The sequence below is a fragment of the Apis mellifera genome, linkage group LG8, assembly GCF_003254395.2.
Source record: "Apis mellifera strain DH4 linkage group LG8, Amel_HAv3.1, whole genome shotgun sequence".
NCBI classification, from domain to species: Eukaryota; Metazoa; Arthropoda; class Insecta; order Hymenoptera; family Apidae; genus Apis; species Apis mellifera.
In genome coordinates, this window is record NC_037645.1 from 3,524,917 (window position 1) to 3,540,716 (window position 15,800).

At 25.2% G+C, this 15,800-nt stretch overlaps 1 protein-coding gene and 1 long non-coding RNA gene across 12 annotated transcripts in view; one reads left to right on the forward strand and one right to left on the reverse strand.

Moving 5' to 3' along the window:
• LOC413185 (spondin-1) overlaps window positions 1–15,800 on the reverse strand; it is a 31,262-nt gene extending 15,462 nt beyond the window's left edge. For 5 of the 10 annotated variants that reach the window (XM_006559624.3, XM_006559628.3, XM_016913737.2 and 2 more), the window contains exons 1-2: window positions 15,595–15,749; window positions 7,407–7,608 (exon numbers count right to left, since the gene is read on the reverse strand). In XM_006559624.3, coding sequence (XP_006559687.1) covers window positions 7,407–7,608; window positions 15,595–15,606 — 214 coding nt within the window. In that variant the 5' untranslated portion in view covers window positions 15,607–15,749. Of the gene's footprint in view, window positions 1–7,406; window positions 7,609–7,712; window positions 7,792–10,347; window positions 10,423–11,258; window positions 11,390–15,594 lie in introns of those variants that run through there. The other 5 variants (XM_006559630.3, XM_006559625.3, XM_006559627.3 and 2 more) reach the window with 4 other exon arrangements.
• On the forward strand, window positions 11,569–13,820 carry LOC102654154. Of its 2 annotated transcripts, none has more exons than XR_408447.2 (4): window positions 11,569–11,684; window positions 12,635–12,825; window positions 13,101–13,349; window positions 13,593–13,820. It is a non-coding gene; the product is annotated as an uncharacterized LOC102654154 (long non-coding RNA). The 2 variants fall into 2 exon arrangements; XR_408446.2 differs by having other exon boundaries at window positions 12,635–12,896; window positions 13,593–13,819.

Consider the following 15,800-nt stretch of genomic DNA (forward strand, 5'->3'; position numbering starts at 1 on the left):
GCAAACTACGTCTAGTTCGAATTACTCAGTCATCGCTTAAACGTTGATCACAAATATATTTTTTTTTTTTTTTTTTATGAAAAAATACATGTGAAATATCTCTATGATTAGTTAATTTGATTGTGAACGTTCTCTTCAATCGAAAAATTTTAATTAATTATTTAATAGATATAAATTTTCAGAGATGCACGATCTATATTATTTTAGGGTGAATAATTGAAGAATTATTTTACGATATTTTAAAATAGGAAAATTGTGAAACTGTGATTGTTTTTATAGAAATAAAAATTACGATTAACAACGCGTGTACTTTTTTTGAAAATTTTTATATACGATAAATTTAAATTAATTAGAATTAATTTTAATAAATTATGCTTAAAAAAAATTTGGAGAAAGATAATTTTTTGAAATTTAAAAAATTAATTTTACTTTAATTTTAATTTTACTTTAAGAACTTTTCACGAAAAGTCTGGAAAAAGATACACCACGTTTCATATGTATGTTAATACGATTTCGTATTATGAAGAGATATATTATTACAAATATGAAACTTTCTGAAACTTTCTTTCAAACTTATACATCTGTCTGCCCAACTTGTATCTATCATAAAATTTTAAATTCAAGAAATTTCATATTACAATAAATCAATGAATTTATGCAGAAGAATTTTGTGCATAATTTGAAAGTTTGAAAGTTCTTCCGGAATAACGTTCTCTACAAGTCGAAAAGGATAAATACACCTCGAACGAAAGGGTTAAATAAATTCCCCGAGAGTCGTCGTTGTGCAATGGGATTAAATAAATCCAGTCTCGAAATTCATAGTTGCGTCAGCAAACAGTGACTCATGACCTCTCACGATCATTCCCATAACCCTGAATTAGAGGAATTAATTGTGAAAAAAGGGGGGAGGGGGAGAGATGGGAGGGCAGAGTTAAATGAAACCTTCGTCGATGGTATTGTGTTTCTCACGCTGGCACGCATAAACGAAAGGAAAGAAATTCGCTCGAATTTGCAATTGTACGTTGGAAAAATTTCGTTCAAGATGGTTATGTAATAGGTTAACGTGATTAGAGGCAACACTTCTAAGGTGCCGCTCTTCTCTTCGCTTTGATTGCCTTGTCTTTTGCTTCGGTTTCATCGCTTCTCTCATCTCTTCTTTCTTAAGAGTAAAAGAATCATTTTTACTCTTTATAGTATAATTTGTTATAAGAAAATAATTAATTCATCGTTCTGCTTATAATGAATTGGCAAGGATAGAATTAATATTTCTTTTCTTTTCCCTTGTATCTTCTTTGTATATATGTGTATAAATAGAATTTTAAATTCACCTTTGAAATTGTACTTTATAATGGAGAGATATATTACTTCATGTAATCTCAATGGAAGATTGAAAAACGAACTGAAAGGGAAGCGTAGAATTATATTTATTAGAAATTTTAAATTATTGAGAATGTTGCAAATATTGAGAGGAGACAAATCTAAAGGTTTTGACGAAAATTCCATGTTTAATTTATCTGTAAAAAAATAAAAAAATTGTAATATCAATTTTAATGACAAATAAAAATTTAAACATCCACGGGAAAAAATCAATCCATCAACCAATTTCATTCTGTCCAAATAATCTAATATTTTTTTACAATTTATTATTAATTTTTATTCTCTTAACACGATATTTATTAAAAAATATAAGCATCATAGCCATCTTGAGAGTGGTTTTAAAATCAGAGTACATTCTATCTCTAGTGTCTCGAGAATTTAGTTGTCACGCTATTTTATCGCTTCTCCGTTTACGTCTTTAGAAACCTTTCGAACGTAAATCGCGAAGATTTGTTGTTTGCGCGACAAGGTTTAATCGAATTCTCGATAATGTGAGTTCATTTCATTCGTTTTTCCCTCCTCCCCCTCCCAACTCACCCTCTCCTTCGATTTTCCTCCGCTTCAAATCTTTCTATATATCCATTGCCCTATACAATTTATTTTTCTTTTTCCTTATATTGATCGAATAAATTTAAACGAATCTCACATTTTTATATTTCATTTCTAGTGAAAAAAAAAATAAATTTTTTCGTCCGATCGATTTTTAATGAGCTATTAATTTATCAATAATTTTAAAAAAACAAAAATAATATACGTTTTTGAAATTCTTTCTGCATGTATATCGTATTCGAACAGTGAAGATAAGCAATAGTTTGGCAAAATTCCCTAGACTCTTTTCATTTCAAATTTTTCACTAAATCATTCCTTTTCAATTCGAAATTTTTCCACCTTTTCCTTGTGATTTGACGATCAAAATATTCAAAGAAATGATATTATTCTCCCTTAAAAAAAAGAAATTATCGATATTCCTATAACTTTCCACAACTTTCCTTTAATTTTCCTTTAAGACTGCCAATAAGTCTCATTAATCGCGCCAGTCCTCCCAACGAATCAATGTCGGGGAAGCGATTTTAAGAAGAAAAATGGCGGAAAGACGTAAGCTTTCCGGTATAATCGTAAAATCTAACGAAACCATCACTCCTTACCTATTTTGTCGTATTTAAAGTTTAATTAAATGACGCGAGGCTTTCCCTCCTGCTCAACACCGTGTAATTAGATTTAAACGTGGCAGTTAAATTACAGGCTTTCGTTATTATTTATGTCTTCTCTCGTAGCCACTTACGACAAGATGCACTTACGACAAGAAAGAAACGAGATGAGGATTGTTTACGGATAAACAAAGTGATCCACCTGAAGTTGCGCGCCATTTTTTCAAAGTATCATTACGAAATAAGCGATGAAGAAAAAGAAGAAGAAGAAGAAGAAATAAAAAGGGAATAAAAAAGAATAAAAGGAAAGAAAAAAGGAGATAAGTAAAAATAACGAAAAAAAAATAGGACATAAAAAAGGAAATAAAGAAAGGAAGAAAAAATAATTTCTTTTACGATTTATAGTTCGACGGTGTTTCTTATATGTGATATATGGACGTTTATTGGTTGAATGTGTGTACGACAAGTCGGTAGTATAAATTTTATTTCTTGTATAAATTTAACGTGATATGAATTTTGTTTTTTTGAAGCAAAATTTATTTTAAATTTATTAAAAATAATTTTGTTAAAATTATTTGATGGTAAAAAATTTGTTCTAAATCTGTTGAATAAATAATTTTGTTAGAAGTGATTAAAGGGTGGACATGAAAGAGGTTGAAAGGGTTGAAATTGAATTTTTTAAGATTTCATCGGAGACTAACTTTGTTTGATGATATAAAACTCCTTTTTTTTTTTTTTATTAATTAATGATACTTTAAGCTACTAAATTGAAAATATTAAAATATGATCTGTTGAAGAATATATATACCGATGAATAAAAAAATTTCTTCGTTAAAAATTTCTTTTTTTTAGCACATATAACTATTTTTATTAATTCTATTGGAATTTATTGATATTTATTGAAGTATGCTTTTATAATTCTAAGTATTTTTATCTACATCATCTTTTACAAAGAGTTTTACTTAGTAATTGTTATACAATAAATATTTGTTGAAATATAAAACATGCTAAGATCGATTCATAAATCTATAAATATATTTTTATAAAATTGTTGGACAAATGAATATTATTTATTTTTAAAATAAAATAGAAAGAATAGAAGATTTTTACATATAACCAGAAGGAATACAGGAACTGAATTCGAGAAATTATCATAAATCATATTCTCTTTTTATCTTTACGATAATGTCTTTTCTCACTGTGGTGGAAATCGTTTCGAATAAGAAAGAAATGTAAATTCTTCCCTCGAATGGCCATTTTTCCACCATGGTTAAATAAATGAAACTTTCGAGTATTTAAAGAATTTTCTCTTATTAATTGTTTCTATATATAGTTTAAGTTCTTAAATTCCTTTTTTAAATTTATTACTTTATTATCATTATTTTTAAATTATTATTTTCGTATTATAATTTTTTATAATGCAGATTTTGAATGATAGAAAGAATGATTAAAATTAAAATGAAATTATATAAAAAAAAAAAAAACAAACAAGCAAATAAACAAACATTGAATTATAGATTCATTTCATGGATTTAAAAGCGAGAGATTGATATTCGAAAACGATTCTTTATAATTGTTAAAATCGATAAGTGAATTTTATTCATCGAAACATTTTTCCGGCGTTTTCAATTAAAAAGGAAAACATATTTCTTAAAAAAAAAAATAATAAATGAATAAATAAAAAAACAACGAATGATAATTTAAAACATTTACATAAAAAAATAAATTTTTAGCAAAATATTTTTCGATTCCAAGAGAATTTTTAATAAATTATAATATATTTAAATCTGTCAATAGTATAATTAATTTATACACATTGGGAAAAATAAATAAAATAAAACAAAATGAAATGAAATAAAATAAAATAAAAAAAACTAGCAGATGAATATTTAATTTATGTTTTCAAACACAAACATTAATTTTATGTCGAATAGATTTTCGAAACTTGATGAAACTTGTTTACAATAAAAGAATTGATTCAATGTGTGATTTCTGGAAATATTAAAGAAACCTTTGAATCTGAAATTTAAATGATAGTTCACGATTGTGTTAGTGCGATAATTTCAGTGGGCTAAATCGAGCTTTGTCAGAGTTACAGAGTTGCAAGCCATAAATCGTGAACAATGTAAACTCGAAGAGTATTCCAATTCACAGCTGATATATATTTTGTATTAATTATACGATTCTGATTCTAATTTCTATTTATAGAAGGATTGTGGTAAACTGGGAACCAGTAAAGAGGGCATTATATGTGTAGAGAAAATTTCTAGAAGTGAAATACTTCTGGTAAGTATCTCTTTTTATATAAGTATCTTATTTATTAATAAAACTATATAATCAAATATCAATCAAATATTTTACCACAATATTCTACTATATTGTTGTAAATATTACTGTCAAAATATTGTTGTTATTCCATTAATGATGTTATTATTTGAAATATTCTGTGATACATCTATCAACAAAACAATAATCCAAAAATCAATATTATCATTACAAACATTGAAAGGGAAATTTGGAAGAAATGAAATTAAAAATAAATAAACTGTTTATATAAATAATAATCATAAAAAATATTCAGTTAATAATTATCCTTGATTTGCAAGTAGTGTAATAAGTTTGCAAGTTTTCACGATAAAATTAGCTTTATAAATCAGAGATATATACCTTATTTTTCAATAAATTCTCTATAATTCAAAGAATCATGCACTCCTATTTTCTTTCCATTGAACCTGTTTTCACATATTCTCAATTTATACATATATATATATTCATTTACAACTACAAAACACAAAATATAAATATATTTGTCTGCACATTAACGAAAACACTCCATAAACTATTCTTTACAAAAGAAATAATGTCTTTTCCAATTCACAAAATTGATCTAATTGCAGAAAAGCAAAACTTTATTTATAAATGAATATACACACTATAATTCTTCATAAAAAAATCCATCTATACTCTCAATCACAAAATCACACAACTATCAAAAATGCACTGTTGAAACAATTTATATCTCTTCCAGCTCATAAACTTTGTTACCTTAACATTCATATATATATACAACAAATATTGTTCAAAAAAATTTATGAAAGATTCAATCCAAAACTACCACCTATATTTCCAATTATAGAATATACATATACAATCAATTCACGAGAAGTCCAAGAAACTTTTTATTAACGTTCGCCTACACACAGAAATCTGTGAAAGATGATGCACAAGGGTGGACCATTTCTCCTCAGCCCCTCATCCCCTGGCGCCAACATGCATCCGATTTGTTTCGATCGTATTCGCGATTCTTCCGCGTGTTGCACCGGCTGTACCCGTCGCATTCGGCGAACTGCATCCGCGGGAGAAACGTGGAGTTGGCACCTGGCCAACCGAATTACGCAACGCGTTAATTCGACGACCCAGACAGAATTGCACGCACGTTTAGTAGGAATGGGTCTCGTCTCCGTAGAGTCCAAGCCGTAGGCTTAGTTTTCGATAATTGCATCGAGTGTTTCGCTCGATAGCCGGTGCAAAGTGGATTAAACGCGGACCTTCGACTCGATTAATCGTAGGAGGAGGCACGCGAGCACGGTTTCGCGCGATCGATCGGGTGTAATTGACGTCAAATCTCGCGAGGAGATCGCTGAGCGCGAGGGATGGGCGCGATGGGGCCAGGTGTATATCATTTTTCATTGTGTCGGGTCGGAATTTCGGGTTGGTGATGGAGAATTTCTGAATTGGTGAATTGATAAATTTAATCGAGAGAAAGAATACGGTGAGGAAGATAATCATAGTGAGAGGTTATCTTTGATAATTTTTTACAACTTTAATGGAATAATTTTTGAAATAGTTTTGCTGAAACGAAAGGATTTTAGACGATTAACAAAAGTAGGGGTAAATAAATGTTCGCTAGCTCGTGAAGTTGATAAACAGTATTGTAATTTATAAGGAAACTAATTGTCTGTGAAACTGATAAACGATACTGTAATTTGTAAAGATTAAATGGCGCTAGAAAGCCGATAAAACTAAAATTCTTTACAGTGATAATTAACTAAAAGCTGTTTTCTTAAGTTAATATTGTTTTATATCCGTTTATCTTAAAATTGAATAATTAAAAAGCTTGTGCAAAATAAACAATTGCATTTAGAAGATCTACTGTTTAATTATTTGTTGATTTATATTTTCATATAAGCTTTTTCATTTGTTTCATAATTAATTATAATCCTTTCTAGTAATTTTTTTAAAAATTGAACTTAAATTACTAGGAATCACTTCATGTTTTCTCTTTTCTTTAGTGCTTTTACCTCTTTCAACATTTATCTTTGAAGCTATATTTCAATATTACAAAATCTTGACAATTAACATTATATTATATTACAATTATATTATAAATTGTAAAACAAAATTAATGAAACAATTAACTAAAAAGTTTTTACAAAATAAAAATTTGATACATTGTAAATATAATTACAGTTTTTCTTCTATTCAAATATAAATAATTGAAAACAGTAGAATAGTTTCTCTTTTATGCTCATTAAATAAATAAATAATTTATAAATTTATCACTATGAATCTATCTAACTATTCAAAGTAATCGTGTAGAGAATTAAAACTTTCACTAGATTTGAATTAAGTTCTCTTTAACTTTAAGAGAACAGACAAAGTCTCTTATCTCGTTGTCTATCCAAGTTTCAGTCAAATTACGCATAATAAAATTAATATCACATTTAATAATTAAATTTTGACACGTGTTAGTAGATATATAATATTATATATAATAATATCATATATAATAATAATATTACTAATATTAACCTTAGGAAAAAAACCTTTTTTCATAAGTTCTTCCTAAATTGTACATTTTTAATACTATAAAAGACTTACCACTGTATCTGGTATTTGGCATATAGGAGAAAACCATTTCTGTTCGGTTGAAGAGAGTGATGAATAAATGGTATTTTCCATCGGCATTGGAACGAGGCATAGTCGTGCCTTCTATGAGTCTGGAACATTTTAATGCATTTGTGCTCGTTATTACCGCCAACAGCAACAAAAATCTGCGAATGTCCCTTAAGCTTCTTATTCCCTGTAAAAAAAAAAAGTTTATCGATGAAGTTACTTTGATAAATAACTATTATTATTCAAAATAAATTTCTTTCTTATTTATACAAGATAAAAAATTTTATTAACTTTATTAAACAACGGACAAAATATTCCTATGATAAGCCATTGGTATTAAGTCATTATATTTCAATTTTCTAAACTCTTGGTCCTGAAAAATAAAAGAAAAATCGTGATAAATAGAGAGAAGTGAAAATGACATCTCGGTTTTTCCCTGGCCATTGTTTTGATTAATGATTGAATTCGTACGGTATTCGTTTGTAAATTATCTAAAATCGGTGCAGTAAATAAAAATGATAGGTCTCAAGCGGGATTAGGATCGGAAACCGATTGACCTAATTTATCCTCGAGCATCCAGATGGTCGCATTCTGCGAGTTTTCATTTCACGTGAATGGAAGGGACTTCGTTTCTCTCTTCTACCCTCAGGTCACACAGGGGAAAAACGAAATATTCTATACCTATTGTACGTACGTTTGTTCGTGCTTTCGTCATATGTGGTATAAAAAACTATGAGGAAACAATTCGTGCAATAACGAAAATGGTCTACAATCACGGTCCATTTATAAATTTTTACCAATCTCTTTTGAGACACAATTTCTTTTCATAGTAACCAAATAACTTGCAATCTCTTTTCTTACAATCATATATAAAAATGTAGTAATACATGTCTTTTAATAATGAATATATAAAATGAATTAATATTTTATGAATTACATTTATTCCATTATACTTCCATTTAATTATAAAAAATGAATAAACGTTGAAAATTTTCATTATAAATAAATAATTGTGAATAAATTTTAAGATGTAGACTGTAAAATATAATAATTATGATAAATATGAACATAGATGTTCATTGATATAGATTATATAGAATATTGTATTGTTAGATGAATTATTTTATATTGAAAATTAAGAGATATATCTAAGGTATCATATAAATGAAATTGTGTCATGATATTACGTTCGTGGATTATGCAAAGGGATTATAACTGAGAGGTTGATAAAGTGATACAAGTCAATGAAGTAAGAGACCCAAGGATCCTTCATTGTGATTCTGTACAATGCTCGTACATTGTGTCAGAAATTTATGACACATATATTGCAAATGTACAGGATATTAATAAGTTATTTCATATGTTGAAAATAATAAATAATAAATAATCTAAATTGATCAATTCTTTAGAATAATATTATTATTATAATTTAGAATAATATTATTAAATTTGAAAAGTTTATTTCAATCATATTTTTGTACTAAAAAATCAAGGTTCATTCAAGAAACAAATTTGATTATTTCAAAGCATTTGCATAAAAGTTTTATATATTTGTACAAAAATTCATCTGTTTATTAAATAAAAAAAAAATAGAAATATTCTTTCTAATTCTAAATCTTCTAAATTCTTTCTAAATCTCTTGTCTAACTAGAGTAAATTTACTATTATCACGGCCATTTGAGGCATGGAAATGTGATCATGTTACATGAACAATGGAACAGTAACGGAATAGAATGAACCAATATGTAACTAACATGAGAAACCGAGGAATAGACTAACGTCGACGAACTAGTGGACTTTCGTGGACGAAATGGGTGTCTAGAAACCGCACAGTGTGTCACCAGGGAAGTCATGGACGAACTACTGAGAACCACAAGCTTGAATTAATAAGTACTATTCCACTGATGAGGAAGTCACAAAGGAAATATCATAAACGAATTAATATCGAATTATCATTGAAGAATAAAACATAAAATAAATTAAATAATAATATATATAATATACATAATGTATAAATTAATATTAGTTTTTATTGACATCTAAGATATTGAAATGAAGAGAAAAATCAGTCATTTTGAATTTCTCAAATCACTCAAATTGAATAAACATATTTCTATGATTAAACTTTGAAATATAAGCAGCAAAATTTGATAATTAAATCAGAAATGACCTGTATCAATAGATTTAATTTTATTTAATCCTCGTTATTGAATCGAGAGTCTTAACCTATTATAATTAAGAAATTATAATAACAATAATAATAATAGTAAATAAAGAAATAATAGAAATAAAATATCGAATATTTTCCAAAATATTATATGTTTCGTAGAAGAAAAAAAAATAGAAAACAGTATTTACAGGTACAATAAAATATCTATATTCAATACCATAGTCGTTGTATAAAAGAGATGCAAGACGTTTTAGATTTTTGCAAGCATTCGAATGCTTTCACGACTTACTATGCTTACGTGTTCCATTCAATCGGTCGATAACACGATTTTCTCTTACATAATTTTCAAGGCTTATTCATTGACGTTTGCCTTGATGAAGATCTTGGCCGTGGCGATTGCAGCAAATCCGTTTACATGACCGAGAAAGACTCAATGTCGTAACAACGACTTATAACAGACGATGAGTCACGAACTAGAAGAGATGAGAAATGTTTTGCGTGATAGCTTTCAAATGGTTGCAAAGATTTTCATGGAATATTCTATCTTATGAATTAAAAATCATTTCATGATTCAATCTAGAATCTTAAAAACTTTTTTAAATTTATGCATAAAAATTATTAATATTGTAAAATATAAAAAATGTATTATATAAAATTATAACCTTATTATTGTTCGTTAGAAATATTTGGAACTGAATTCTTAATTAGATTCTTTAGATTAATTAGATTCTTAATTAAAATAATGAAAAAAATTACTTTTAACTTTGTTAAATACGAAGTAAATTCGATGGAATCACTAATTTTTTACATTAACTTGTATAATATAAAATAATGAAATACGTTTACACCATTAGATACTACTATAGTCATATTATAGTCAAAATATACAAGTGATATAAAAAATTTTACATATTGAATTTACATAGTAATAAATATATAAATAATAATTAATGCTAATTTAATTATATATTTATTACTAAATATAATTTAAATTTAAATTATTATCTATTATCTATTATCTATCAAATGTATCTACTATCTATCATCAAATGTTTCATTATTTGATTATTAAATAATTTATAATATTATAATCTTGTCTCCAAAAATAAATTATTAAAAAATTATTAAAAAATATTAAAAAATTCAATTTCACATTTATTGCATGATATATCATTTTAAAACATAAATAGTTTATTATAATTTAGGTTATGTTATCCTTTATCTTCTACGTTCAATTATTATTGATCTCGTCTATTCATTTAGCGATGAAAATAAAATAAATTCATATAATATTTTATAAGAATATTTAAAATATTATTCGAATCATATTTTGTGATTTTCTAATTAACATTTTGCAAGGAAAATTTTTATAACATATATTGCTACACAATGTTTAAAAAGAAAAAAATCGATTAAAAAAAAACATCGTATCTTAGAAAACTTATATAAATCACGATTAAATAATTTTATGTAACATTATATCACTTTGAACTTTAAACAAAACACTGCAATTAATTTTTAGATAAACTAATATATTTGAAAATACATGCTTACATAATAAAGACGAAATTTAATGTAGAAACTTACAAGATTAATTATCAATTATCTTAATCAAGATTCATTATCTTCACAGAGCAAATATAATAATAATTAACTAAATTGATTACCCATTTAATCATGCGATAAAAGCTGTCGTGACGATGCGAATCTCCATTTCACTCGTGTTATGTCTCGTTAATTACGTAATAACGTCACGTCGTGCAACAAAGCAAAATTTGGTGGTTATTATATGATCTACAATACGAAATGTCACTTTATCGGCTTCTATTAAATTAGAATATGAATATTCTGCGATGAAGCACGTGAATGCCGGTTAGACTGATGTTGCCAACACGTGCGCGAAAACATGTGTCCGTACTACTACTTTGGACGTCTATACACGTACGACAGTTACTGACTAACTCATCTTGGCAAAGATGTAGCGTCATGCATCGCGTTTCTTTCCCGCTTTCTCTTTGTTGATGTATGATGTACTATATAGTTTGTGATATATAAGGTTTTATTATTATAAGTTACTATTTTTCTAATAAATGGTAAGTATAAAATATATATATATATAAAAAAAGAAAGAAAAAAATTATTTTTTTTCTAAATAATATAATAAAAAGTGGAATTAATTTTTGTCACGAATGCATAAGGTTCGAATTGAATAAGGTTAGGTATAAATGAGATAATTTAAATATTTTATATTATTGCATTAAATAATATGAATATACATATTTCTCATTAATATAACATATTCGATATAATTATATAAAATATATTGAATTTTATAAATCTTTTTTTGTCTAAGATATATTAATTAATAAATCGATATATTTCTAACCAATCTACCATAAATAATATTTTTAATAATCTTTAATAATATTTATATAATAAGGTTAAAATTAAAAAATATTAAATTCCTGAATATTTTCCTCGATATTTCAATTACTTTATTGTCTAGTTTTATCATATTTATACTTAATATATATCATATCTTTTTTTCTTTTGTGGAATTACAATATATATATATATATATATATATATATATATATATATATATATATATATATTACATTACGAAAATGAACTCGTCACTAGAAGGATTCATACTGACTACAATTCTCGCAAATATTATCTAATTATCCTTTCTTATACATATATATTTAATTTAATCTCTTATTCTAATATATAAGATACAAATCTTACCTGTTAAATAATCTTACCTAATGAAAAAATGAATTCAAGACGAAATCTTTTTTTCTTTTTCTTTCTTTTCTACTAAATACGTTACATCAAAATATCTCTAAAATAATCGATTGTTGTTCGATTATTTTAATTTTCACTTTCATATCGATTTATTATCGATATTAAAACAATTTTCGAATAAATTAATTATATTTTTAAATATATATAATATAAGGCAATTGTAATACAATTTTAAGATTTTTAATAACAAAATGCTATTGCAAAAGATGAAAATTCTTTGAAATGTCGACAGATCTTTATCTCGAAGGCACTATTCAATTTTTTTCACCAGAATTGAGGATAGAACCTAAATTACCCCTATTATACGTCAGTAGGTGAGGAAACGTGGTTGGGAGATGGTTGGAGTGGAATAAAAAGTGAGAATAAAAGAGAAAGGGGCTTCGAGGATTGCATCGAGCAGAATGAAACTGCGAGCGACAGATTGTGAGAACTGCCAATACGTCATTCGAATGTCAATAAGTCGAAGGAAGACGGTTTTAACCATTTCAATTGTTGTAATTTTTAGAAATTTTGCTATTAAATTTTGCTATTAAATAAAAATTTTTTAAAATTGATCAATTAATTTAACATCTATATAATTTTTTTGTAAGATCATGTTTTCATAAAAACATCTATTATTTTTGTAAATTTGTTGATAAGTATTAGATAATAATTTATTTTATTTTATTAAAAATAAATTTATATATTTAATTTTTCAGGACCATAAAATTAATATTATTCAACTTACAAAAAAGGATTGAAATCGTCAATATAAAATATAAAATTATACAATTGGATATTCATATATTTATCACATGTCTATTATTGTAAATGCAAAGATTTTTCAAATGGAAACGGATATTCAAATTAAACTCTGATTGCTTTTACTTTTTTTGAAATATGGTTGAATAATTTAGAAAATAACAATAAATGATATTCAATCAAATATCGGAAAGAAAACACTTATGGTTTGTGGATTTAATTCTTAAAATAAAATTTTAATTTTTTTCTAAATTTAAATTATTTGTTTTAAATGTATTTTCTTAAAAATAATGATTTTTAAGATAAAAAATTAATAAAATATTTCATTTTCTATTTCTTAATTCTGTACATATTTTGTTTCAATTTTAATTATATTATTATTTTGTTTTTTTAATTAATATATATAACAACAATTAATTTTTTTATTAACTTTTATCTTTATTATATAGTTAAAAGCATTGTGTTAAAATCTAAAATACGACAAAATCTTGAGTAACCTGAAAAAGATGTTTTATCTTTCGCAACTTTCGAAGAAGATCAAAATGAACAGAAACATGGTTCTCTACTAAAATGATTGATGATCAAATGGGAGAAGAAAAGAAGCAGATCAATTTTATATCATTTACGAAACAGTTTTGTGAAGTTCAAAAGAAATTTCAGACATTAAAAAATTTATTATTACGGTATTATTTTCCTTTTATTTTCGTTTAAACACGTTTCTCTATTATAAAATTTTTATTGAATACTACTAATTTTTTTGTGTCCATTCTTAAATTTAATGTTATTATATATAAGTTTTCATATAAATTAATTTTTTTAATAATTTTTGAACTGAAAAATGATAATATTACATTTCAAATATGATATTATTATAAGTAAAATTATTAAAATTATTAATAATAATTAATTTAGTCTAAAGCTTCTTATATTAATTCCTGTTAAACATTATGATTATTATGTTTAACATACTACTTCCAATTTCATACAAATTTGAGTGAAAATTTTTCTGCAATGATAATATCAAATAATATCATTTAATTCCTCAAGTGAAACTGTAATTTTTATCAAAAGCATTCTATTTTTATCAAAAGCATTTCTATTTTTTATTCTATCTCGTAATTTTTTTGATAACAAATATTTTATTTGTGAAAAATTGAAATATATTTGGTGTCATATAGTTCTTGTAAAAATAGAATAAAAGTTTTTTGAATAATTTGTTTCACCACAATCAGATTTATTTTTGATATTTCTTTTTCTCTTTTCAATTTTCACAAAATTATTAAAAAAACATTTAAAAGTTATTTCTGCAAAAATTTGTCATATTGCAAAAATATTTTAATGCATATTGGAAATAATTGTAGGAAAAATATTATTTTATTTATTATGAAACATATACGTCATATTAAGTCATTTCAGAGGTCATTGCCAGTCTACACCCTTGTTGCACTCGTGACCTTTTCCACTAGGCACTCGGTAAATCATGTGCATGTGCGAATCGATATTTGCATAATATTTGCGCTTTAATGATTCAATAATTTCAATTAAATCTAATTTCGCATTATTAATATCATCTTAGAATTAATTATTGACATAATCTTAAATAAAATTGAATCTGAATAGGATATTATTTATTTCTTTGAGAAAAATTTAATAATAAATATTATGATATATTTATTAATATAAAACTTTATAAAACAAAATAATGAATCTAATAAACTATGTTGGAAAACTTTAAATCTGACATTTAAATGAAAATATGATTTAACTATTGATTTAAATTATCAATTTATTTCAAACACTTTATTTTAAATTTAGCTATTAAATAATTTATTTCTATTAATATCATATTTTACTGATATTTTTAATTTTTAAAAAGTGATTGGAATAAACAAATTAATAATTTAGATATGTTAAAGGATGAAAATTTTAAGTTAAATGCAAATTTTCTAAAGAATTTGCAAAAAATCTATTTTTTCATATGTAAATTAAATAAATGAAAATATAACATTGTACATTTTTCAATTTATTTCAATTTAAATTGACAATAGAATAAAATGAAGAATGAAACTTTTCCTTGCATCTATCAGTATTTCAACAATCTTTTTTATGTCCATACATAAAAGGATTTATGTATATATATATATGTTGCATTTTATTACATAACTCAGTATAATATAACTCAGTATTATTATTAAATATTTTATATTTTATAATATAATATTTTATATTATATATGATATTTTTATTGATGTTTATGATAAATGAAAAATTATACAAAATTATATTATATATATCAAATAATAATTGAAATGTTACGAAAATATCATATTTTCTATTTTTTTATTAAAGAAAATATGTACATAAAAAAATTATATTTATGTAGGATTATTGTTATTCACTTCTCACAAATAAGCTTATATTTTAAAGAATTAAGAAAAATTTGGTACTCACCATTATGATCATCGGAATGTTTTGAATATAAACGCGTAAACAACACGTGCACTAAATTTATAATGATTATTTTTCATACATCATGTCACGTGTGTTAAATATAATCAAATTATACATTCAACAGATCCGTCACCTTTGCGAGTCCCCGGCCAACTGACTGCGAGTTTCGAGACGCGCTAATAACAACCCACTACTTGCGCGAATCA